Source organism: Sarcophilus harrisii, chromosome 4 (assembly GCF_902635505.1).
Source record: "Sarcophilus harrisii chromosome 4, mSarHar1.11, whole genome shotgun sequence".
NCBI classification, from domain to species: Eukaryota; Metazoa; Chordata; class Mammalia; order Dasyuromorphia; family Dasyuridae; genus Sarcophilus; species Sarcophilus harrisii.
The window spans coordinates 21,959,550-21,986,468 of NC_045429.1; the positions used below are offsets into that span (position 1 = coordinate 21,959,550).

At 48.5% G+C, this 26,919-nt stretch overlaps 1 protein-coding gene across 1 annotated transcript; it reads left to right on the top strand.

Annotated features, from left to right (window-relative positions):
- TTC22 (tetratricopeptide repeat domain 22) lies at positions 1-26,226 on the top strand. The gene is made up of 7 exons (XM_031969055.1): positions 1-968; positions 16,868-16,923; positions 18,726-18,841; positions 21,004-21,122; positions 23,180-23,341; positions 23,903-24,055; positions 25,168-26,226. The coding sequence occupies exons 1-7, from the start codon at positions 327-329 to the stop codon at positions 25,696-25,698; spliced, it is 1,779 nt and encodes a 592-aa protein (XP_031824915.1). The 5' UTR covers positions 1-326; the 3' UTR covers positions 25,699-26,226.
- Positions 26,227-26,919: the final 693 nt, after the last annotated feature.

The following is a 26,919-nucleotide window of genomic DNA, read 5'->3' on the forward strand; positions in this document are numbered from 1 at the left end:
CCCCGCCTATAAAGCAGAACAGGGAGCAGAGGCTGCCACGCGCCCTCCTGAGCCCCCCTGGTCCGGCAGCGCCTGGTCCCAGCTGCCCTTTATCTCGCATTCCCTGCAGGGAGCCTCTCCCCTGACAAGCTCCTCCTCCGGACGGACAAACCTGAAGAGCCAGGTCTGAGGGCTGGGCTCTCAGCTGGAGGAGCCGCCGTTGCTCCGGGCGGAGCTGCAGCAGCAGCAGAGAAGCGAAGGCCGGGAGGACCCCTCGCTTTACAGATGGGGGCCCAGGCCCAGAGGTCACTCAGCTAGGAGAGCAGAGCTGGGCTCCCTTCCCCCGCATGGAGGGCTCGCCTCCCCGCCCCACGTCCCCGGTGCTCCCCGAGGCTGGGGCGCTGCCCCCGGAGGACCCGGCCGGGGAGATGCCAGAGGAGGAGGATATCGAGGCCCTCCTGGAGGAGATGGATTTCCTCCCCGGCCACTTCCACCTGGACCTGAACCTGAACTTTGAGCCAGGCTCCGGAGCCCCCTTCCGGGGCCGGGACATGAAGCTCCAGCGGGAGAGCCTCCGGACCGAGCTGGAGCTGGAGGCCGGGCCTCTGCGGCACGCAGCTCGGAACCTGCTGGGCGTCTTCAGCTTCTACCTGGAGGAGCTGGAACTGGCTCGGGAGCTCTTCCTGCAGGTGACCCGGGAGGCCCCGGACAACCTCAACGCCTGGGCCAACTTGGCTTATGTTTACGACCAGCTAAGCCTGGAGCAGGAGGGGGCCCGGTGCACCGAGACCCTGTCCGGCCTCATGGGCCTGGAGGCCCCCGAAGAAGGGGCGGCCGACGGCGACCTCAAGCTGCGCGCAGCCCGGTGCCTGGCCGAGCAGGGCTACGCCTCGGCCTTCGACGTGGGCCTCCTGAGCCAGAGCGAGCAGGCCCAGAAGCTGACGGCTGGCATCGCCCTCTACGACAAAGGCCTGGCCTACGGGCAGAAGGTCAGTGGTCTGCGCCACCCACACGGGGCTCTGGGGCTCGGGGGGCTCGGGGGCTCTGGGGCTCTTGGAGGGATGGGGGATAAAGGCAGGAGCATGGGGGGAGGTCAGGGAAAGAGGGAGCCAGTGCTCCAGGAAGCAGAGAACAAGCCATGATTAAGCACCAACTGTATGGATTAGCCACTCATTCCTTTACTCATCCAACACACCGAGATTCCTAAGATGGCCAAGCTGAGAGGGATGGCAGGACACGGAACGTCCCAGCCAGAATCTGGTCAACTGGCAGAGCTGGACGGGTCCTTGAATGCAGAGCCGGGAGGGATCTCGTAGCACATTAACCTAACTCGTCACCGGCTTTGGGAGTCCTTATATTTCATCTTTCACCAGAGACCCTCCAAATAGTGAATACCTTTGGTGACAGTGAGCTCACTCCCTCACAACCAAGTTTAAATCGGGCTCTGCCGTTTAGTCCCTATGTGATGTTGCATGAGTCTTTTGAGCCCCTCAGGTATCTAGCTTCCTAACTTGTAAAATAACAGTAACAACAATAACGTTTCTGTAGCACTTACTTAGACTTTACAGTTCTCATTTGATTCTCACGGCAACAAGACTTTAAGAGACAATGGAAAGAGTCCTGGCTCTGCAGCTGCAGGACCCGGATTCAAATTCTGCCTCTGGTGTTCATGTCCTGGATGACTCACCTCCGAGTCTTCTCATCTGTAAAATGGGGATAATAATAGCACCTGCTTCTGAGGGCTAATTTTTGTTTTGTTTTGTTTTTTGAGGGTTATGAGGATTTAAAGAACTAATAATTGTAAATTGCTTTGCAAGCCTCAGAGGGTAAATTAAGACTAGCTGTTGCTATTATTATCACTGCTCCTGACCTTCCCTTCTCTCACTGAGGGCACTGCCCTTCTCCTGGTCACCCAGGCTTGAAACCTTCTCTCATCCTGCCCCCATGTCAAAGCTATTGCAATGACTCTTTGCAATCTCTCTCCCATACGCCCCTCCTCTCCTCCGACTCTGGTGCAGGCTCCCATCCTCTCACCCTTGGATCGCCGCAATGGCTTCTGGGAATACAGTCTCCCCCACTCAGCCTCCAAGTGGAGCAGAGGTCTCGGTGACCTCCAGCGCCTTCCTATCATCTCCAGGATCAAACTTAACATCCTCTTTCTTTCCCAACCTGGGCCCTCCTGTCTTTCTGGGCTTTTCGCACCTTCCTCACCCCCATGTACTCCGGGATCCAGTGGAACTGGCCTGACCACTCCTCCCCCACCGCTGGGCGCTCAGCTCTGGCTCTTCCTCTCATTCGGCCTCCTGCCTCCCCGGCGTCTTTCAAGCCCCACTCAGTCTGGCCTTCTCCACGACACCTTTCGGTGGGCCTGACTCCCAGCCCCTGCCATGGCCAGAGGTCATCTCCAATTTCCCTCAGACGGATCCCCGCGTGTCTCCTCCACTGGGCCCAGGGACGCTAAGCACAGTGCCCGGCACAGAGCGGGTGCCTGTGAGCTCGCCAACTGTCACTATGACTTTTTAGGCTTCATCTCCTTGGGCCTCAGTTTCCCTTTCTGTAGAATATGATAACAGGACTAAATGGGCTCCGAGGACACGTCCAGAGCCAGACCTGGGACCTAGTGACTGACTCTGGTTCCCTTCTTAATTCTAAACCCTAGGATAGATCTTCCAGCCTGTGAAGGGCTTGGGGTCCCAGGGCAGCTGGGCTGCTCTGATTGTGGCTTGGTCCCCTCACTTCTGTGACCCCCCCTTGGGGATTTCTTCATAGCATACAGGGTAAAGCCCTAAAACGGCCCCTCCTGCCACCCCAGAAATTTTGCCGTTGTATCTCCGACATGCTCAAAGGACCCTCGGCCCCTTTGAAATCAGTGTGTATTGACTTTGTTTATATTGTGTGTGTAAATATATCCATGCGTGTGTGCTCGTATGTTGTTTATATGTTATTTCTTCCATTAGAGTGTAAGTTCCTTGCTTGTGTCCTTGTAACTCCAGATCGTAGCAGAGTGACTGACACATAAAGAGCAGGCGGTTGGATGCTCGTTGATTAATTAACTAATTTTAAATTCTTAATTATTTTTAATTAAATATTTAATTAATTAGACTTATTAACCACTTAGCGTGCACCAGGCACTGGGCTACGCTATGGGTATGATGGGTATGATGAAAGGCAGACCCCCTAAAACCCGACACTCTCTTGGGGTGTCACAAGGTGTAGACAGAAGAGATGGAGGGAACCTGAGGCTTTCCTTCCTCACATTTATTCGGCCCCTTCTGGATGCTTGTTCTTGATTCTGGGTGCCCAGTTTTAGAACGCCATTGTGCTTTACAATCAGAGCTTAGAACCCACAGTAGCTTCCTTTAGGTTTGTGGAAGAGAGACGAGACACGTCCTTCCAGTGCACAGAGGGCAAAACCAGGAGCCACAGGGGGGAGGTTTCCGAGAAAGAGACTCAGTCTGGTTGAGAAAACTGGTTCCAGTTATCCCCAAAAGAGTTGGGCTGCCTGGGAAGGTAGTGAGTTCCCCATCCCCAAGGATCTCCAAGCTGTATCTGGGCTGCTCCTCCTCCCCGTCGGCTCCACATTCTGAAGATGCTGGCCTGGAATGAGGTTCTCTGTCCAGGTCTTGAGTCTGAACTTCACAATCAGATAATAGAATAATAATAAGACTAAAATACGTGTAGTGTACTTATAAAACATTTTATATTTATCATCCTTCCCCCTTCTCGTGAGCACCTTTCCTCTGGGATAATTTCCCATTTCCTACAGATATACGTGCATTTATGAATGCATGCATGTGTATGTATATTTATTTACAACTATCATCCCCTCACAGTTGTTTGCATGTTGTCTTCCCTATTAGACTGTGAGCTTGTAGAGGTCAAGGACCATTGTTTTTGCCTTTCTTTGTATCGGCAGTGCTCTGCACAGTGCCTGACACACAGTAGGAGTTTAATAAATGCTTGTTGACTTGATAACTTGATTCTTAAACAGATTCTCTTTAAGTCCTGCTCCTATTCTTATCCAGGACTGGACAAGCTTGCTGAGACGTCACTTCCAGCTCTAAGATGCTTGGATTCTATTGGGGAATACATTTTGCACAGTTACTGAGGCCTTTCCTCCACCACCAAGGGCTTCCCTGTTTTCTCTGTCTGGTGAAGAGCTTTCCCGTCACTCAGAGCTCAGCTCAGAGACCTCCTTTTCTGGGAAGCCTGCCTTGATTCTCCCCAGGCAGCAGTGATTTTCTTCCTTCTCAGAAGGATTTGCTCTGTCTGGGTTTCTCTAGGGCTCATTTTCAGCAGACACCCACGGATTGTGGGAAAATCTTTGCTCATCTGGAACAGACTGTGGACTCCTAAAGGTCCCACGTAGTCTCCTTGCTCTGCTCTGAGCCCAGGGCCTTCACCATGAAAGTAAGACCCATTGATGGAAATAAATGTGCCGTGATCAGTTTTCTGGGCCTAGGGACCGGACCTGTGATTTCACCAGAACAAGGTACTCCCATAGGAGGAAAGTCCCACTACGGAGGCAGGTTGCACCTTCTCTGAATGGTCTGAGGGAACTGCGTGGGATTTTGGAAAGTTAAGGGACTGACTTACAATCTCCTACCCAGATCCCACCCATGATTCCCGGCTGCCTTTCCATCCCGGGTTCTAAGCCTCCCGACCGGTACAGAGCTGAGCACATCATAAGTGCCTTATCAGGTCTGACATCTTATGAGTCTCCTTTATAAATATTAAGCAGCTTAGAACCGGGACCACCCCTCTGCACTCTGAAGTCCTGTTGCGTTCCCCCCCCCCACCTCGCCCTGGGTCGCCCTGTCCCCAGGGCAGAATGGCAGGAGCCGGGCAGCCGGGGCAGCAGGCAGGCCTATCGGGTGAGGGTCGCTCGGCCGGCCGGTCCAAGAGCGGTTAGGGGGTGCTAACTGCTCACACTCACAGGGGTTTCAGGGACGATCAGGCAGAAGGTGGGGGATGGGACCCTGTTGGGACTCAACCGATCACTGAATCTTTAGAGGCTGCTCAGTGCATAGCTCTTGTTGGTGGGGAGGGGGGCGGGGGGAGAGAGTGGAGAAACCTGTTTGCTGTGAGCCCCATGGAGATACTGGGGAAGTGAGCTGAGAAAAGCTTGGTGGGGTGTGTTGCTCTGGGGCCCTGAGGGAGGCTGACTCAGGCTGGGCGGTATCCCCAGCATCATCTCTCCAAACTCTCTGGTCTCCCCAGAAGACCTGGCTCTGAGCCCCGGCTCTGACAATGCAAGGCCCCGGAAGCTCCCTGAGCCTCAGTTTCCTTGTCTGTAAAATGGACTGCAAGGCCATGAAAGTATTTCAGGCCACAGAAATGTGAGTTATCACTTCAGCTCCTGCCATTATTATTCATAAGGCGCCAAAAAGAGAAGGGGCCGGAGACTTCTGACTTCCCTATGAACTGGGAAGTGAATCAGGTCACCTGGCAGGTGGGTTAGAAGGGGCAGGATATGACTAATACTTAGTCTAGCTGAAGGGTGAGAAGGGCCCGAACAGTGGCAGGGGCCAGTGAGTCCATGGACTGGAGAGGTGTCCTGCCTCCGTCCATCTGACCTAGCAGTGATTGGTTGTGGGGGAAATAGGAGGGAGACAGAAGGCGAAAGCAGTAGAGGTGTGTGTACGTGGATGTCTTTTCCAGCTGGACTTCTTCCTTTCTCCCCCTTTCCCTCTCTCCTCCCACCCTTCCATTACTTTCCTTATCAGTAAACACAACAGGTAGCCCGGCATAGAGGGTAGAGAATTATCCTTCCATTGAGGAAGACCCACATCCAAGCGCTGGCTTTGATTCTTGTCTGTTGGCTGGATGACCCTCGGCAAGACCCTTAACCCCCAATGCTTCCAGGCCATTCTAGGATGAAAAGCTGAAGGGTTTGGGAAGGAGACTTTCCTGATCCACTTAAACCAGGGAAATGCAAAACTGTGAAAGTGGCATTTAAAGGTCTTGGTTGGATTGACTGAAATTAGTCTTGAAATGACATCATCCCATTTGAAATCAGTTGACTGAAACACCTCTTATTTTTTTCATCTTTGTGTCCGAGGGAGCCACAAGGCAGCCCCTGCCCACAGCCGCATATCCCAGCATATCCCTACAGACCCTTCTCTTCCTTTCTGTCCCTTGACCTTCTCTTCTCATAAATCCTCCATGGAAAATCCCCACCATGCCCCCATATTGGCGACCCGGCCCTGACTCTTTTAATGGACACTTGTATAGACATCACTGCTGCCCTTAGAGTGTCACGGGCACAGCTGGTCACCTTCCCCTTCTACTCACACACTTCCTTGAGAAGGACTTTTAGTTACTTCTCATGGAAATTACCTTCTCACAAGTAACACTCCTCCACCCATTGACATCCCCCATGTCCTTGGGTCATTTACGATCCTTTAAAAATGTTAATACTTTATTTTTTCCAATTACACATAAAAACACATTTTAACCTTTGGTTTGGATTTGGAGGTCGGTTTTATTTATTTATTACAATTTTGAGTGCTAAATTCTCTCACATGCACCCTCCCATCTTCCCTGTCCACCCTCCTCATTGAGAAGTCAAGCATTTTGATAAAGGTTATCATACATGTGTAGTCATGCAAAACATGCTTCCACATTAGTCATGCTGTGAAATAAAACACACACAAAATCCCAAGAAAAAGAAAGCTTAAAAAACAGTACGTTTTGATCTGCATTCAGATTCTACCAGTTCTTTCCCAAGAGACGGACAGTCTTTTTTATCATAGATTGTTTAGAACTGTCTTGGATCTTTGTATTGCTGAGAACACCTAAATCATTCACAGTCAATCGCTGTTTGGTATGATTGTTTCTGTGTACAGTGTTCCCTTGGTCCTATTCACTTTGCTTTGCATCAGTTCATGTAAGTCTTTCCAGGTTTTTTTGAAACTATCCCCCTCACCGTTTCTTGTAGCACAACAGTATTCCATCACAATCATATACTACAAGTTGTTCAGTCATTCTCCAATCGATGGGCATCCCCTCTATTTTCAATTCTTTATCACCACAAAAAGAGATATCATAAATATTTTTGAACATATGGATCCTTTTCCTTTTTAAAAATCTCTTTGGGATGCAGACTTAGTAGTGGTATTGACAAGTCAGATTTATAACCCCTTGGGGATACTTCCAAATTGCTTTGGATCAGTTCACAACTTTACTAACAATGCATTAATTTCCCAGTTTTCCCACATCCCCTTCAACATTTGTCATTTTCCTTTTCTGTCACCTTAGCTAATCTGATAGTATGAGGTGGTACCTAAGAGTTGTTTTAGTTTGCATTTCTCTAATCAGTAATAATTTTAGAGGATTTTTATGTTACTGTAGATATTTTTGATTTTGAAAATTGCCTATTCATATCCTTTGACGATTTATCAATTAGGGAATGACTTATATTCTTTTAAAATTGACTCAGTTTTCCATATATTTGAGAAATGAGGCCTTTAACAGAAACTTGCTATAAAAATTTCTTCCTTGCTTTCTTTCTAATCTTGGCTGCATTGATTTTATTTGTGCAATACCTTTTTAATTTGTTATTCAAAACCCTCCACTTTACATGCCATAATGTTCTTTATTTCTTGTCACCTACAATTTAGATTCTTTTCAGATATTATGCAGACATAGTTTAAAAGCTGGAAGGCATCCAGAATCCATTTTACAGATGAAAAAAGTGAGGTCCAGGAAAATTAGTTGACTATCCAGAATCACACAGGTAACAAAAGGCAGAGCTGGGATCCAAACCCAAGTCCTTGGACCCTAAATCCAGCATGTTTCCACTGTACCATGTTATCTTTTCATATTACATATAGAGAAGATCAGGAGCCATATGAAACAACTGTTTCATTCATATATGTAAACAAAAATAAAAATTTTCACTTGTTTCTTATTTGTGAGGAACCCCACTTTGGTCTCCCGGCCTCATCTCTGCTAAGAGAACGGCTCAGACCCTGTTACTGTCGGAGGGTGAGTCCTGGAGGGGACAATCAGACCCTCCCGTTTGGGGCCAGTGGACTAGAGAGGGGAGCAGAGCTGGGGTGGGGGGAGCAGGAAGGAGCTGTCAGTTGGATTTCCAGCCTGCCTCTGGAGCTGCACAAATAAAGGTGTGGCTGCACCAAACACACACAGCCAGTCGGGGAAAGCTGGAGTCAAGGCCCTCTCGGGGTCAACGTCCCAGTGAGACAGACTCTGACCTGTGGTCGTCAAGGAAGTGCTTCTGAGCTAGGGGAGTAAAGGTATAACAGAGACGTGGGTATCCAAGGAAGAGAGAAGCAGATGGAAGTGAGAGAGAGAGACGCATGTAGAAGGGGTGGCGATTGTATGGTTGTAAAGATGGCCATGCAGTCTTTGGTTTCCAAGAAGTTGGAGAAAGGACCCTTAGAATTCAGAATGTCAGAGACATCGAGTTCCTGGCCAAGAATCCCCTCCAAGAGTCCCCAGGCAAGTCTCTAGTTAGAAGCATCCAGTGGCCCTTCTAGTGGCCCCTCAGCCCATGTTGGAGCAGCCTTGACTGCTATTGGTCTATTATGATGATTGGTCACTGGCCAAGTATTTGCTTCATCTCAGAACCAGAGCAGTGTGTCCTGCACCCCCAAGCTGCTGAAAACCCTATTTTAGGAGTCTAAGTTGTCAAGTGACCTTCCCTCCCTTTGAGGACTTTTAGTGACGGGGAGCTCACTACCATTAGTTCCATTGCTGGCCTGCTCTAATCAGTAAAGAATGCAAGTAGCATAGCTTCTCTGTGGCTTTCCTCCCCTTCCCCCCTGCCAGCCCATTATTCCTGGCTCGGCCCTCCAAAGCCTAACAATACTGTTAGGCTTGTGAGTCTCCAGCCTCAGTTTCTTCATCTGTATCATGACAGAGCTGACTGAATGATCTCCAAGGTCTCTGAACAACAGCAATGCTCACTTTATACATGAGGAACTGAGGAAAATAGGGGTGAAGTGCCTTAACAGGGTCACACAGCTAGCAGTGAGACTGGATTTGAACTCAGATCCTCCTGACTCCAGACCCAGCACTCTATCCACTGCAGCACCACTTAGCGGCCCAATCATCCACAAGATCAACACTGATCTGAACCATCCTCCTGCAGATCTTTTTTTTCTAGGTCAAATGGTCCTGCATCCTTCCATGCACATGGCACTGTGTCAAGTCCCCTTATCATCAGTCAATCCATCAGTGAGCATTTATTAAGCCCCTACTCTGTACCCATCAAAGTTGTCCTCTCCTAGTTGCTCTTCAGCTTGTCAATAACTTCCTTCCAAAGGCTCACACCTGACCAGGGCAGAGAACAGAAGGACGGCCACATCGCCGCTCCAAGACATCACCCCTTTCTTCTTCGAAGGACTTCAGAGACGCAAAGAGGGGGAGGGAGAACAACTGGGCCCAGGGAGAAAGAACATGGCTCTCCTTACATATGGTGTGGAGGTATTCCCGGCTCCCTCATGTGTGTCGCAAGCATTCCTCCCTCCACAACATCCTTCAGTCCTCAGTATTTTCGTATCTTGGCTCATTTTTCTGGCCTTCCTTCCTGGATAAGGCCTTCTGTCACAGCTCGGCCCTGGGTCCTTCTAGAAGAAATGAGGGGGACCTTCTTTGACACAGATCTGTGTTATCTGGGGCTGGGGTAATGAGGTAGTGTTCTTCAAGGACATCGGGGGAGCCTCCAGCCAGGGGACAGCGCCCTGTCCTCCCAAGCCGGCTTTTCCGGCCGAACCTCTCTCTTACGGGTCCCCAGACTCTGGCTGCTTCTTTGTGCTGACCTCGGCTGGAAAACATGCTTACCCGAGTTTTCCTTGGCATTCTGGGACATTTGTCAGTCCGGTGGGCTTTCTGTATCCTTCTACAGTCGGTGAAATCCTCGATTTATTCTAGTCTAGTCCCCTTTGCCACCTTAGGGAAGAGAGCTGAGGAACAAAGTGTGCGCGAGGGCACAGAAATAGCACGTCATGGATGTAGAACCAAAAATAGATCGTTTCAGCTGCGGCCACAAAGGAAAGAAAACCAGGTGGAAGCAGGTAGTTGGAATCCAGTTGGGAAAGATTCTAAAAACCAGACAGGGGAGTTATATTTTTTCCAATTGTTTCACTTGGGGTAAAGGGAGCCCTCAAGTTTTTGAAGAAGGGAACATGATTAGACATTATTATTATTATTATTTTGCTGAGGCAATTGGGGTTAAGTGACTTCCCCAGGGTCACACAGCCAGGAAGTGTTAAGTATATGAGGCAGATTTGAACTCAGGTCCTCCTGACTGTGGTGCTCTATCCACTGTTCCATGTAGCTGCCCCTAGTTAATATTCTTTTAAAATTTTTATGTATTTATTTTTAATTTATTATTATTATTTGCTAAGGCAATTGGGGTTAAGTGATTTGCCCAGGGTCACACAGCCAGGAATTGTTAAGTGTCTGAAACCAGATTTGAACTCAGGTCTTCCTGACTTCAGGGCTAGGGCTCTATCCACTACACAACTAGCTGCCCCTAGACTTATTATTCTTAGGAACCTCCATCATAGAGTATAGCCTGGAACTGATCACCAAGGGGTTAACTTCCTGGGAGAGAGCCTCTCTGGCCTTAATTTAGCTGCATTAACTCCTCATTTGGCTGAGCTCAGATCCAGCCTCGGACTGCTGTGTGATTTTGGGCAAGTCACTTAGCCCTGACAAAATGCGGCAGGGAGGTGGTCGAGAGATGCACGGGAAAGGTCCCCCTTTGAGAGGCGCCGCTGCAGGTGAGTGACTGAATGACCCTTCACTGTCACCCGCCCAGCTCTACCTGCCCCAGCTTGTGCCGCTGACTCTCTAAAGTGAACGGGCCACACCCAGCGCGTCACCGGCTTTCACTCTTCAGCACATCCATTTGGTTCCCGGCCAAGGACCTCTTCTGCCCTAATGACTTCACAAGGTGGAGCAGGAGGCGTCTTCCCATCTGCTTTTGTGGACCTGGGGAGTAGGATAGTAGATGGCAAAGTCTATTTACCCTGAAACGAGGGAACCTAGGTTCAAATCCTGGGTGACACTGGGGAAATCACCCGCTCTTTCCAGGGCTCAGTTTCTTCACTGTATGATGAGGGAAGGTGATTGATGACCCCCCCTCCCCAGGATCCTGGGCCCCCAGCCCAGGCAAGGACTCCTAGAATGCTTTTAGAAAGCTTTTTGAATGGGATGGAGGCCAAGTCCACACACGAGAACAGTTCTCTGCTCCTTCCCTGTCATCTGCGAATGAGTGACCCACCCCGTGATCACTTCCCATCTGGAGTGGCTGCAGGTACCCAGCCAGAGAGCCGCCTCCAGACCCAGACGCCACCTGTTAGGAGGAGACATCTTCTGACTTTGGGCAGGAAGGTTGGTGAGCACCCTCTTGTTCAAAGACTGACTGGTGGATCCTTCCCGAGGGTGCTGGCCAAGAGAAGGCTCCAGGGAGGGCTGGTGGCCGATCCCTCCCCGGAATGGGAGGGGCGTCTTTGGGCAGAGGGGCACAATCGTGCCAGGGCCCAGAAGGCACAACTAGGGAGGGGCTGAGATGCAGAGACTTGCTCTTCACGGCTGTCCAGCAATCATTCAGTAAGAATCAATTCAGCGCCTACTGTGTGCAACAATGGAACAGACTGTTCCTGGAAGTAGTGAGTTCCCTCCCATCGGAGGGCTTCAAGGCAGGCTTGGGTGACCTCTTAAATTTAACAAACAGTGACAAGAGGAACTGCCAGCTGCCCAGTGGGTGCGGACCTTGGTGCCTGGTCCCGAGTGGAAAACAGAGATTAGATAAAGGGAGTTCTCAGCTAGAGGTACCTGTGGAACAATACTGGCTCTTCTGAAAGGTTGTCCTGGCTTGTTCCAGGGGGGTGTGGATTCTGTTGCCCCTCCCTGGGGCAGAGTCTGAAAAAGCCCTGGCACCGAGGGCCCTCCTGCTGGTTGGCGGATGGCCTCCAAGGTCTTTCACCCAAGTTTCCAGGATTCTTGGTGATGCTAGATGACTTGTTTTACATTCTGACTCAGTTTCTTTTTTCAGCATTTCTTGATCTCCCTCCCTCGTGCAGTTGCTGAATCAATCAATGAACAAGCATTTATTTAGCTCCTTCTGTGTCCCGGATACTGAGACCGTGTCTATGCCAGGAATTGAGAATACAAGTTCAAAGAATGAAATATCCCCTCCTCCCAAGGATCATGCACTTTAATGGAGGAAAGACAGGCACATATGTTAGATCCTAGAGGCAGGAGGCATAGAACAGTCACATAAAGTTCTATACAAGCAGAATTTATTATTGTTATTGGAAATAAAATCTTTCCTTTTTCCTCATGGAGCGTCCAATCTTGTAGATAAGCAGTCATCAAATACCTCATTTAAGACTCACAGATGGTAGATGCTGTTATTATCCCCATTTTACAGGTGGAGAAACCGAGGAAAACAAAAGCTAAATGATTTGGCCAGGATCCCCAACTCGTCTGAATTTGGATTAAAATTCAGGTCTTCCTCATTTAGCTTCAGTGCTCTATATTTACCACCTAGTGGTCCCTAATTCTAATTCTAACCCTACTTCAAAGAAAATGTGCCTTTAGAGTAATCTCTAATGAAACACCCTTCCCAGCTAACTCAGCTAGTCTCATTCTCAAGTGAACCCTCCTGTCATAGAAAGAGTTACATTACCCACAAACCCCCATTCGAATATTAACAAGTAAAAACGACTCTGAATCTTCGCTTCGTGTGGAAGCCTTTAGCTACTTGTGCTTAGCTTCCGGAGATTCGTGTTAACTTGACATCGAGGACTCTATGGAGTTGTTCGTTCTATCCCATAACATCTTTCTTCTTCTAGCTTTTCTCTTAGATGCCTCCAACCAGAGAGGTGCGTTTCTTGAGCTCCAACTCTCCGAGAGGAGTGAAGCCGTCCCCGCCCATCTCTCCTCCTGTAGGGTCCATTTGGCTCAATGTGACCCACGAGAGCTTTTGAGTTATGTAATAGCTGCTTCCCGATTGTTCTTAGTAGCAATTTTAGCTACAAGTAGAAATATTTGTAAAAACAGAGTTCTACTGGAAGAAAAGACAAGCGTTCAGTTGGAAATCTAAGACATCTCATCCTTAGGATGGAGTTGAATGGGTAGAAGAGCTTCGTTAACCTGGCTGTGTGACCCTGGGCAAGTCACTTAACCCCAATTGACTCAGAAAAAAAAAAGAACTTCATTAAGAAAGTGTGAATGTAAAAAAAAAAAAAAAAGAAAGAAAGAAACTGTGAACCTTTACGGCCCCAGGCTGGAGAATCCAACCTCAGGCAGCTGCTTAAAGAACCGAAGGACCCTCAATGGCAAGAGAGCATCCCCTCTTTTTACAGAGGGAGAGACAGGAGCCTAAAGTCCCACAGACAACCAGTGGTAGAGTAGGGCTTAATGCTGTTTTGTACAAAGAGTGAACTGATAACGCAAGCAGGCTTGGGAACTGTCCCAAAATTTGTCCCCTCTTGCTGCAGAAATGTCATTTTTCAAGGGATATTGCGCCCGCTCCTGCAATTCAAGCATATTGCCACCAGGTGGCAGTCAAGCATGCGCCATGTAAACCAAAGTTTACTTTTTTGGAAATGATTCCCAGAATTCTGCCCCCTTGTGGTGATCAGGGCAATCTTGTCTACTCTGTTCAACATCCACATTGATTGCCCCTGCCTCATGTCAGGCCCCAAGCTGGAGGCCGGGGAGGCTGGAATGAAAACTGGCAGTTTCCTGCCCTGGAGAACAATACGTGGTGAGGATTACCGGGGATCTGTGTTGGGAGAAATGCCCACGGATGTGTAAAGTCGTAGCATAAAAAGGAGCGAGGGGACTGTGGCTGTTTAGCCTGGAGAAGGAGGAAGATGCAATTGCTGCTTTAAGTGTCGTTGTAAAGGGCTGGCTTGGGCCACAAAGAGAGCAGGGGCCTATGGGACCCAGATGGCCAGAGATCCCTCGTGACAAGAGTTAGCATTTACATAACACTTTTTAAATGGGGATTTGTCCCCGGATCCATTTTATCCTCTTCTTTCTTCTTCCTTCCCTGAATCTGATCATTAGCCTGGTCTCCCTCTGGGATCTTTTCGGGGCTAATATGGAGAGAGAGAGTCCTGGGAGGTGGGATAAGCCTTTGATAAGAATGATGTTTAAAAAAAAAAAAAAAGAGTTTAGTGCTGGGCTTTGGCTCAGAATTGATATTTTTTAAAAGATTGATGAACTTTCTCACTTAGTTTAGTCTAAAAGCTTCAAACTTAAATATTAGAGAAAATTTGCTCTATTAATTGTTCTAAAAAAGAGGAGTGGGGTAGGGCAGAGGAGTGGTAGATGGATCTTAATGCGCTGAACCAATCTGATGAGCATGCCGTGTGCTCTTTAACAAGAGATGAAAACCGGGTACCCACAACATCCTTTCGAGTTTACTCTGCATAATTAATATTTTCGCCTTTCTTAAGTTTAGACAATCGATAGAAAAATCAGTCAAGCCTTGATTTGTAATATCTGCTGATTTCTGAGGTATAAATGCTCACACTGAAAATTTAACAATCAGCTTGTGGTTTGGGCTGTTTCTAGCACATCCCTACATGTGTGTATGTCCTTATCCAAGTCATCAATAAAAATGATCACCAGTTCAGGGACAAGCATAGCTCCCTCGGGCACTTCACAAGAGATCTGCCAAGTTGGAATGGCCAGTTCTGAATCCATTTAATTATATAATTATATAATATTATTATATAACATATACAATAGTATATATTATTATATGTTATATAATATATTATATAATTAAATGTTAATTATTATATAGTATATTGATTATATAATTAGTTATATTAATTATATTCTGGTCCTCTTCTCTCCATATTATCCACAAAAACAATTCTGCTGTTGTCAAATCCTTGATAAAGTCTCGGTAAATTTCATCTTTAGCATTATCCTGACGTAGCAGGAAAGTAGGAGAAAATCCTGCACCTGAATCAGAGGATGTGGATTATTCGAACCTTAGCTACTTACAGATTTGTATGAATTTGGAAAATCCCTAGTTCTTCGAGCCCCTGTTTTTTCACCTGTAAAACGAGGGGCCTCTAAGGTCCCTTCACATTCTGACACTGCAGTCCTACGATGCTGGTTGAGTTAACTTGTCAAAAACAGGTGAAAACATTCATCTGAAATAATCGGATCTGGACAAAGCCGGGCTGGCTCTGTGTGATTGTCGCTCTTCCCTTCTTAAAGGTTTAATAAAAAGGACTACAATTTTCTCAAAATCAGTTAGGATCAGGAATCTCTTGTCTGGAGATTCTGTTTTCTTCCCCCTGTTTGAAAACTGGAACAGCTTTTCTTCACCATCCTGACATCATTCTCCAGAGGCTCTCAGAGCTGCCCGATGGGGGCTCAAAAATCACAAGAGTCTTTTCCTTGGGAGAGAACATAGATGAAAAATGAAGATTGAGATATCCCACTCTCTGTCCCACATCACCACTGGCCTTATACAGCTGCACTCTTGGAGGGGAGATAAGTTAATCGGTCAACGAGCATTTATTAATCACTTAATAATAGTAGTAGCATCTATATAACATTTAAGGTTTGCAAAGTGCTTTACAGATATCATCTCTTCTGATCCTCATAACAACGCTGGGAGGGAGGTGCTATTATTATCCCCATTTTTCATCCGAGGAACTGAGGCAGGAGGAGGTTAAGTGCTGTGAGGGTCACAGAGCTAATACGTGTTTGAAGCAGGATTTTAATTCGGGACCAATGTTTATCTGTGCTGACACCTAACAGGCTTTGAGCTCAGCATTGAAATACAAAGGAGGTGGAGACCAGGAAAGGTTTCTTGCCAGAAGGTGAGATTTTAAGACATGAAACGTGAAGGAAGAAAGAAAGAGACAAAGATGGTGTCAGATACTTCTGAGAAGCTGAGGACGAGGACTTAGGAAAGACATCTGGATTTAGTTCTGGGAGGCCACTGATGACCTTGAAGAGAAGAAATGGGGAGGGATGGGAATAAGCATTTATAGAGCACCTATTATTTCCCACACACTGGGCTGAGTGTTTTATATAAATGTCTCACTTGATCGTCATCAAACCTGGCAGGTATCTGCTATTATTATTCCCATTTTACTCTGCCACCTTCAATCTGACCTTAGGCAAATCATGTGCCTCAGTTTCCCCATTTGTAAAATGGGCAGCTTGCCCCAAATGACCTCTGAGGTCCCTTCTAGCTCTAGACCTAGAATCCTATGATCCCTGACAAGTGGCCAGCCCCTCCTTGAAAATTGCCAGTGACAGGTAGCTCACTCCTTCCTGAAGCAACTTTCCATTTGAAGATAGCTCTAGTTGTTAGAAGATGGAGTCAGGAAGGGATCAGAGCATCAGAGATTGAGAATGGAAAAAGCTTTGGAGGCCATCTAACTCAGGTCAGATATTTTATAGATGGGGAAACTGAGGCCCAGAGGTTAAATAACTTGCCCAGATCTTACAGCTAGCATAAGGCAAAATCAGGATTTAAATCCATGGCCTGTGATTTCAAATTCTTTCTGCTATACAATACCTAAGTATTGTATACCTAATATGAGGAAACTGAGGACCAGGTATATAGTAGGAGCTTAATTAATACATGTTTGATCGATAGGACAAATGACTTTCCCAAGTCACTCTAGGTGGCAGGGCTGGGATTTGAACTCAGATCTTGAGACTTTAAATGTAGCACGGAACTTTGGGGGAGGGAGGATTGCAGGAGATAGGTTTGAAAAATGGGGAGGCTCATTGCTTTCCCTGACAATGAGGAGAACAGGGACACAGGGACATCATTGTGGAAGATGTGGGAAAGTATGAAGAGATCTCACGGGACTCAAAAGCAAAGGCAATTGTTCATTTGACCTACCTTTGTCAATGCTAGATCCCACTGGAGGAGAAGCGGAGCTGGTACTTCACGATGGCGACTCTGTTCATCAGGTAAGAGGCCACAGACCAGCAGAGGGACGAAAGTCTGGATAAGGTGGGGTGCTACATGCACATAGCCAGGGGTCAGGGGAGCAGCCGGTGACCAGGTTCGTCTCCCACGGGCTGCCCAGAGAGCCAGGTTAGATAGAAGAGGCTCCCGAGTAGGCTGGAGCACACTAAAGATCTTCCTGGCCCCGGGTTTTGGCTATCTTCTGATCATCTTTTGAAAAGCAGGAAAAAAACAACAGTCCAAAAAGAGCTATTCCAAGGAATTGGGCTATCCCAGGGAACTGGGCTATCCCAAGGAGTTGGGCTATCCCAGGGAATTGGATTATCTCAGAGCATAACAAATCATCTTCACTGTCCTCAATTTTAGTTCAGGGTCCAGCACTGGGAAGGGAATTTTTAATAAATGTTTGTTAATGGATGGATGGATTGGCCAAATGATGGAGGGCGGAGGTTCTGCAGGGGTGAAGAAAGCTTAGAATCTTTCCCAATTTTTGGAAGCCCAGGAAAATGAAATAAGACTTACAAACAACAAAGTGTGACCGTTTGATTTTTTAAAATGTATAACAACTCTGTGTGTGTGTAAAATATGAGGCTTAGAAGACAGACCATTGGATTGGAATCCATTTGGAATCTGTCACTTGCCTTGGGCAAGACCCCTCCTTTCTAATGAGCCTCAGTTTCCTCATCTGTAAAATGCAAAGATTGGATTAGAAGGCCTCAGTGGTCCCTTCTAGCTTTACAACTATTATCAGAGTAATATATGTAAAAAGCCCTTAGCACAGCACCTAGCACATGGTGGGTGTTTTTTAGTCCTGTTGAAATCTTCATGATCCCCTTTGGGATTTTCTTGGCAAAGATCCTGGAGTGGTTTGCCATTTTCTTCTCCAGCTCATTTTACAGATGAGGAAACTGAGGCAAAGCAGGTGAAGAGTCACACAGCTGGTAAGTGTCTGAGATCAGATTTGACTTCGGCTCTACCTGACTGCAGGCCCAGTGCTCTATGCCCCGTAATGACCCAGTGAGCACTTGATAAATGCTCCTTTCCTTCCCCTATTTCTTTCTAGCCTTAAGTCTATCTTATAATATATGAAAAGGTTGAACCAGATCAAGATTTCTTAACCCAGGGCCTATGAAATGTCTTAAAGTCTCAGGCTAACAGTATTTCTCTATAATTGGTTTCCTTTGCAATCCTGTGTATTTTATGTCATTCATTTACAAACAAAACCTGATTCTGTGGAGGGTTCCATGGCTCTTCTAGGTTGCCAAGGGGGAAGGGGAGACACCTGACCCAAAACTTTCAGGATGCTCCTCCAGAAGTCTCCTGCAGGGATAGTGTACATTGTGGGGAGAGAGTAGAGGGCCCTGGGGAGAAAGATAACTTCATTTTTACCTTTGAGGCCCTAATATCTAACTGAGGGCCTGGAAGCTAATAGGCAATCCGTAAATGTTTACTAAACTGAATAACTGAGGGTAAGCCAGCCAAGACCAAACAAGGGCCCTTGGCCTTTACTTGTCCCATGGCACCAGGTGGGTCACTATTGGCAAGGCACTTTAAACCCTCTGAACCTCAGTTTCCCCAGCTGTAAAATGAATATATCACCACTTGCCATAGCGGCTCTCCAATGGAAACCCCCTTTTTACAGATGGGACAATTGTGTTAGGTAGAGAACTGTGTCATTCTCCTCCTAGAACTGGACCCTAATTCCCAAGAAATACAGTTGGAGGGTCCAAGGGAAGGAGGCATGTTTCCTGCTCAGCTCCAAGGGAGAGAGAGACTGACCAGTGGTATCCTGGTACCTTTGCAGGCTGGACAGCATCTTATTGAGCCAGGGTGCTGAGGAGCAGAAGAGGCTGCCCGCTTTTAACCGCACCCTCGGGTTGCTCCGAGAAGTGGTCAAGTCCTCCAGCACGCACCATCGAGGTAACCAGAGTCCTCCACCCCCGGCCAGTCCTAGACCCTTTCCTCTCATTGCCTTCCCTCTACAGCCCCTGCCCTGCTCTGTCTGTACCTCTGCCCTCTCCCCCATCTCTGCCTCGGACTCGTGGTCTCTGGATTACCAGCCCTGGCTCAGGAGTGAGATATTGAAGTTCTCCCTCTGTAACCTGCACACAAATAAGACACTTTGCTGTGCTTTAATCATTTTCTGTTGGGTCCAACTCTTCATGATCCCTTTTGGGGTCGTCTTAGTAAACATACAAGGATTGTTTGCCATTTTCTTCTCCAACTCATTTTACAGATGAGGAAACTAAGCAAACTGGTGAAATGACTTGCCCAGGGTCACACAGCTAGTGTCTAAAGCAGGATTTTAACTCAGGTCTTCCTGACTCCAGATCTAACTGGAGAGCATCCAAAGGAGTGTAATCAGCCTCCTATGTGGCCCTGAGGAGAATCAGCCAAAAGAATTGGAGGTGCTGGGTTCTGAGAAGAGAAGACTTGGGGAAAGAGCAGAGGAAGCAGGATTCAGGCTTATTTCATTTGGTCTCATTTTGAATGGAGCCAGGGATGATGGGTAGAAAGTGCAAAGAGACAAATCTAGGCTGGATCCCAGCAAAGACCTCCCACATGAGCAGAGCTGTCCCAGAGAGGCTGAGCTGCCTGGGGAGGTAGTGAGTTCCCCCTCCATGGTAGTCTCCAAGCAGAGGCTGGATGACCACTGAAGGATGCAGTGAGTAAGGGATGATTTTCCCCTTCTAGCTCCAAGATCCAGCGATTCTCACAGCCCCTTGGCCATGGTCTGGACATAGGAAAGTCAGTCTGTAACCCGTCTCTGAGCGTTTTCCCGATCATTGGGCAGCGCCAAGACTGGGGCCAGCCAGGCCTGGGCAAGCCTGAGGTGGCTGGCTTAGTAGCAGGGTTATCTGCATGATGTAAGTTATCACAGCAAGAGCTAAGTGAGATGGGGCACATCAATGCCCTCTGGGCTCTGTCCAATGGCTGGAGGTTATGAGAATCCAGAGACCAGCCAGTCAGCACCACGGCCAGGGGTGGGATGCTGGGAGCTGGTCTCTGAAAGTGGCCCCGGGCAGGAAGTCTAGGGGCTGCCCTGGGGTCTTATTTCCCTCACCCAGTACCTGGTGCCGAGGCTGAGAAGCCAAAGGTCCAGAAGCACGCAGGCAATCTCCAGTATGATGCCCCTCAAAGACTTGTGCATCCCCTATCTTATCAAGAATCCTGCAGCCCCGTGCCAAGTTTTCCTCCCAAAGCAAATCTCCCAGATGGCCAGGACTGGGAGAATGATTGTCCTGCCCTCCCCGTGCTGGCCAGACCACAGCTGGATGATTTGTTCCATTTGGAAGATCGAATTTTAGGAAAATGCACTGATCAGCTGCAGAGGGTCTGGAGGAAAGTGATTGGGATGGGCAAGGGCCCTAAGCCTGTGTCTCGGGACCCCTGGCTGAAGCAACTGAACATGTTGCTCGGGAGAAGGGGAGGTGGGATTCGGGAGTGAGGAGGAGTGGGGGTGAGAGCTGACCCTCATATCTGAAGGGCTGCCACATGGAAGCAGCACCACACTTGCTGTTTAGCTCCAGATGACAAGACTAGGAGTGACAGGTACACCTTCCAGAAAGACCCCCATATCCAGAGCAGTCTCAGCAGAATGGGCGGCTTCTGGAGATGGCGGCCTCCTCATCCCTGAAGGATCGGCCATAGAGGGCCATGGATCCCACACCCACGATTCTGGCTCTGGATGCTGCCTCAGAAACACAAACCCTTGATGCCTTGGGCCCTTTTATTATCCCAGAGAATGGAGGAGCAGGTAGCTGGCACTCAGTCCTCGAGGAGTCTGAGGGGCTCCCAGGAGGCAGAGACCATCACCCTTTGTGTTTGTGCTTTTCCAGCACCAAGGACAGCCCCTGGCACCTAGCAGCCAATTAAAATCAACGTGTGTTTGATTGATTAGTGTGAGAGGATAAAGGCGTCTATTAAGCACTTACTATGTGTCAGACAGTATCATGGGAAGACCGTTTCTTCAGAACTGAGCTCTCAGCTGCTTGCATGTTCCGTGGGCCTTTGCTGGAGTGTGGAGCGGAGGTCAAGATTACATGGGGTCTCCTTTGCTGAGGTTCCTTTCCCCCTTTCAGCTCTGGCCTGGTGCTATCTTGGGATGCTTCTGGAAAGGAAAGACGCCTTCTCTACCACCCCCATGGGCGTGCATGACTACGGCTACTCAGGGACCGACCCCCTGGACTGCTTTGGCAAGGTACGTAGCCTAGTCTGGAGGAAGACTCGGGGAGGGAAGGGGGAACAGGACCAGGCTGACTTGCTCACCATCCATGGCCATCCTTAGCCTGTCTGCCCTTACAGGGCGGCGTTCTCTGGGGTACTTTGTGAGGAAGGCCATCACTGACTTTAAAGTCAGAGGGCTTGGTTCTGAGGCTCAGTTTCTTCATCTGTAAAGGGAAGGACTGGTCCCTCTCAGTCCTAAGATGGGTCCTGCTCTACTCTTCCTCAAGTGCAATTTGTGCCAAACTCATAGCCCAGAAGCACACACGTGCAATCCACACCAGACTGAAATGTAGTCCTATTTGGTTCGAATGTGTTGAATTATTGGGGGGAAAGCAATAGATAAACAAACACTTGTGGTTCTCTAAGTCAACATGTGCCCCCCCCAACCTTTCTGGGCAGTTTAGCAGCCCCTGCTTCCCCTTCAGTTTGACCCCCTACTCTACAAACTGGGCCCGACCAAGTAAGTCTTTCCCTCACTGGGGAGGGAATCCCCTCCTACCTCATCTTGATCTGTCAAACACTACTCATCCTTCCAGTCACGCAGAAATGAGCGCTCCTCCTGAACACTCTCCTGGTATCCCCGGCCAGAAGGGAGCTCTCCATCCCCGGGTCTGAGAATCCCAGAACCTTTAGGATTCTTAGGATGAGGAGGAGTTTGGGAGCTGGAAAAGGAAGAGGGACTGCTCCCAATTCACCCAGAGAGGTGGCACAGTAGGCAGGGTGCTGGACCTGAAGGCAGGAAGATCTGAGTTTTCAAACACTTATTAGCTCTGTATGGGCAAGTCACTTAGCTCTTGTTTGCCTCATTTGCCCCAAATGTAAAACGAGGAGAAGAGCAGCATGTACCAACATAAGATTGGTGGGAGGATAATATTTGGAAAGATCTTATCATAATGCCTGGCACATAGTGGGTATTTCATAAATGTTTGTTTCCTTCCTTATGGAAATTCTATAATTTCTGGATTCCATCACATCCATCCAATTATTCTTTTTATATAATAAAATTTACATAATTTTATGTAAAAATACATAAAATATATAAAATAAATATTTTTATTTATTAAAGACTATATAGAGATCACTTGTGTTTATAACACTATGTGTATATTTTATTAATTATTATTATATAATTATATATCATATTATATTAATATTATTATTTAATAGCTTATTGATTGATTGAGTCACCACAAAATAATATTCCCAAGCCATTTCTCTGCTTGAAAGTCTTCAGTGATTTTGTGTTGCTGCAGATAGAGATTCCTCCTTCTGGCCTATCAGCCCCTCCAACTGTGACTCCCACCTACCTTTCCAGTCTGATTTTTCACTAGGTTCCTTCCTATCTTCTCCCTTCCAGTCCCAAGTTCTTCCCTAACTCAACATGCCCTATCCCACTTTGGTGTGTCTGCACAGTCATCCCAAGTTTGGAAAGCCCTCCTCCATCCCTCCCTCTTAATCTGCACTTCTCAGGTCCTTAAAGACCTCCCTGATTTCCTTCCTAGCAGTTAGTGCCCTCCCTCCTCAAATGTGCATCCCTTTGTACACATTGCACATCTGCTCATCTGGCTACACTCTGTCAGCTTTCTGCTGCTTGTGGGATGCAGCCTGACTGGAATATTCCTCTCCTAGAATGACACAGTTCTAGGCTCCTGCTACTACTCAGAAAACAAGGCATAAGCTCCATGAGAGGAGTTTCCATTTGATCTTGTTTTTTGTACATAGCACTGAGCCTTACAAACAGTAAGCATTTAATAAATGCTTGTTGAATTGAGTTCAATTGCATGACTGTCCCTTATTAGATCAGAAGCTCTGTGAGGACAGGAGTTGTGTCTCATCCTTGTGTCCTTTGGGAACTAGCACAGAACCTCACATATAGTAGCAACTTGGAAACTTTGTGCTGAATGAATGAATGAACGAATGAGAGCGTGAACAAATGAATCCCGGCTTCCTTCCTCGAACTTTACACCCTTCTGCTGCTTCATCTGCTTACCTTCCCAATTAATGGCCGTTTGTCTACATTGTCCTCTCCAGGCCATAGAGATTGCCAAGGACCACACGCCCACCTTGAATCGACTGGCTAAGATCTTCCATTTCCTGGGCAAGCAAGACATGGCCATTGGCATCTGCAACATGGCTCTGGACATCCTGCCAGATCCCGAGCTCAACTGGCAGGCTTACTGCACGAGGGCCAAGGTACAAAGCAAGAACTTCCCAGGACTCGGGGCTACAAGCAGGGTGGGCGAGATGGCGGAGGGCCAGGGGCTCTGGGATGGTCGAGGCAGTGTTTATAGGCTGGATGCTCACAGGCTCAAAGGAGGTGGGTAGGACATGAGAAAGCGTGCAGGTATCTGCCCTCGAGAAAGGAATCATTCAGCCTTTGTTAAGCCCCTCTTCCTATGGGGAGCTCCCTACCTCCTAATGATCACTGGGAAGACCACAAGCTCTAATCATTAGGAAGTTTTTCTCTGGTATCAAACCTTAGTGAGTTTTCGGAGGGTTTCTCCTGGTTCTGCTTTCTGGGGTCAAGCAGGACAAGTCTAAACCTTCTTCAGTAGGACAGTCACATCAGACATTTGTCAAATTCTCTGTCTTTGTCTGAACCTTCTGTTCTTCCAAATCACAAAGGATCACTGAAAACAGATTTGGGAAGCTTTTCTGGAATGGGGGGACAGAATGATGTCACCCAGAGAGGGAGTGGGTGGGCAACTGTAACCACTCCCAGAATTCCTCTGAGTTAATCCTGTTTACCCACAGATCCACACCAAGGCTTATCTGCGTGACTTGGAGCGGGCCAAGGCCGGGCTGGGAGGTCTGCCGGACAGGAATCACCTCACTGTGGCCAAGGCTGATCTGGAGGAAGTGGTCAAGGTGTGTCCAGGCCTAAAGACCTACCTGGACATTGGTCAGGTGAGACGATAATCAGGATGTCTCCCACACCTCCCCTTCTCTGCAAATGAGAGTTGCCCAGAGGTTCACACAGCCAAGATGTCTCAGCACCTTGAACCCAGGTCTTCCTGGCTCTGAGACCATGTCTCTATCCATTAAGCCATACTGCCCCAAGGTAAATAATAACAAAATAGCTTTTCCTTACTTATGTTTCAATAAAGTGCTGTGGTACTGAGTGACGTGCTATCGACCTCAAAGGCCACCTGCTCCAAACCTAAACCTGAACAGGAATCCTCTCTTCAGCAACCCCAGTGAGTGGCCAACCAGCCTCTTCTTGGATACCCCCAGTGATGGGGAACTCACTACTCTTCAGCTACTGGAGAGGCAACATGGGTCATTGGAAAGAGCTCTGGATTTCCAGGGTAAAGACCTCAGTTCAAATCCCAGGGCTGCAAACTACTACATGTGTGACTTGAACCCTCTAGATCTCAGCTATAAATGGGACTTGGACTGGATAATCTTGGCCGTCCCTCTGGCCGTTCTTCCAGCTCGAGATCTGAGATTCCATGATTCTCCCTATGGAGACAGTGGGTCCCTCTCAGCTATAGACTAATCATTTGGTAGTTTCTCTTCAAATTAAGTTGAGATCTCAGCTCCTCAAGCCTAATAAAGGATCCACATTCACTGATGTTCTGTGGGTATCAAACAAAACAACAAGAGAGATGACTGATTCCCCCACTGGAACTGATGAAATCCATGTGGCTGGTTAATCCACAACCATGGTCCCCTTCTGGACCCAAGCAAAGAGGGTCCCCAGCCCTTAGCACAACGCCTGGCACACAGTAGGCACCCTGACTTGACTGTTCTAAGCACTGGTATCTTCCCTGACCTTAAGGAGCTTACAGCCTAATGGAGGGTGGGGGGAACAACATCCATACAACTGGGATGTTAGAGGTCACCTCTTCCAGCCCCCTCAGTTTAGAGGTAAGACAACTAAGGAGCAGAGAAGTACCTCAGCCAGGATGGCCCAAGTAGTAAATGACCAAGGTCTCCTACCTCTAAATCCAGCTCTTTCCCCTCCCCTCCTCGCCTGACCCTTGCACGTCTGACTTCCCTCTGGCTCCCTCCTCCAGGTCTACTATTACATGGGGGTGGACGCCGTGCAGGAGCTGCTGGCCGTGGACGAGTCGGCCCTGAACCAGGCCCTGGTCTTCTTCTCCAAGGCCATGGAGTTGGACATGGGGGAGACGCTGCCCGAGATCCAGCTGCTGCGAGGCAAGTGCCTGCGGATTAAGGGTGAGGAGCCCAACGCGGTGGAGTGCTTCAAACGTGCCATTGAACTGGAGGAGAGCGGCTCGCGCCACACGGAGGGCTTCCGCTGCCTGCTGGAGACCCTGCTGGCCCTGCTGGGCCAGGCGCGCCGGAGCGCCAGCGAGCTGGGCCTCGAGGTGGACCTCTGGCTGCGCAAGGCCGAGGGCAAGTACCCGGCCGAGCGAGTGCGGCAGGAGCTGCAGCGCGTGTACCGCAGCCACACGGCCGAGGTGGTGGCCCTCGCCAAGGCCCTGGTGGCGCAAGGCCGGCTGCAGCTGGTCCGCCTGCTCTTCGACAGCATGGAGGACCAGCGGAGGAAGCCGCGGCTGAGCGAGCGGTCCCTCTCCCTCTGAGCCCCGGGTGGGCCGGGAACCCCCGGCTGTCCCGTCCGGTTCGTGGGCGGCTATCGACAAGTCGGATGTGTCTAGGGAGCACCTGGGTAAATAAAGAGCCAGCTGGTGTGGAAAGAACTTGAAGGTTCCAAAGTATAATCGGTGTGTTGGCAAGACTGAGCCCGGCAGGGATTAGAAAGACTGAGCCCAGCGCGGAAGCCTTCTAAAAGTCCCACAAGCCATTGCTGTCCTTCGGCAAAGAGACATTTTCCACTGTCCACCTAGCTGAGCAGACGTCCCATGTGTGGAAGGCCCTTCCTCATCCCTTCTACCTTTTGGAATTCTGGGGGTCTTCCAAAATAGGGTGGAGGGGCTACCTCCTCCTGCCTAATCTCAGGAAGTTACTTGTATTTCTTTGTTTGTGTCTCATGTACTTATCCCTGTCTGCGGCTGTAAGCCACCTGAGGGCAGTTTGTTTTTATCTGTGTATTGCCAGTGTCTTGTACACAGTAGGCACTGAATAAATGTATGCTAACTTGACTTTATACACTCCTGGAGCCTCAGATCTTGCAAGGGTCTTAAAAGCAGTCTGCAGCACGATGCTGGGAAAGGGGAGTTCAGATCTATAATTTCATTATCTTAGAATTCCTGGCAAGGAAAAATTATTACTGGATAGTTACCTAGTGCCACTGAGAAGCTGAATGACTGGTCTGGGGGTGACACCGCCAGTGTACAGCAGAGGCAGGATTTGAACTTGCCCCCTTCTGCCTCAGAAATCACCCTACCACACGAATTCCATCAGGGCACCTTCTCTCACAAACTCCCTCTATTTAGGAACCTGTGCAAGTATAACATTATCTTTTGACAGATGAGGAAACTGAGGCTCCTAGAAGAGAGTTCATACAACTAGGAGAAGACAAAGCCAGGATGTGTACCCAGATTCCCCCATCTCCAAGGTCATTGTGCTGCACTACTAATCTCTCACTTTCATATACAGTTTCAGGATTCATAAATTGCTTTCCTTACGAGGACCCTGGCTAGTGGGATTATTTCCATTTCTTCAGAAGAGGAAATAGACAGTGGCAGAGGTCAGGTCCCGTCCCCCAGGATCCTCCATGTGCCTTTCCCTTCTCCCTCCCCCATTTCCCCTCTGGGATTATCTCCCATGGGCGCTATTTGCATGGTGTCTCCGCACTGAAACGTGACCTTCTTGACGTGAGGACTACAGTTTTACCTCTTCTT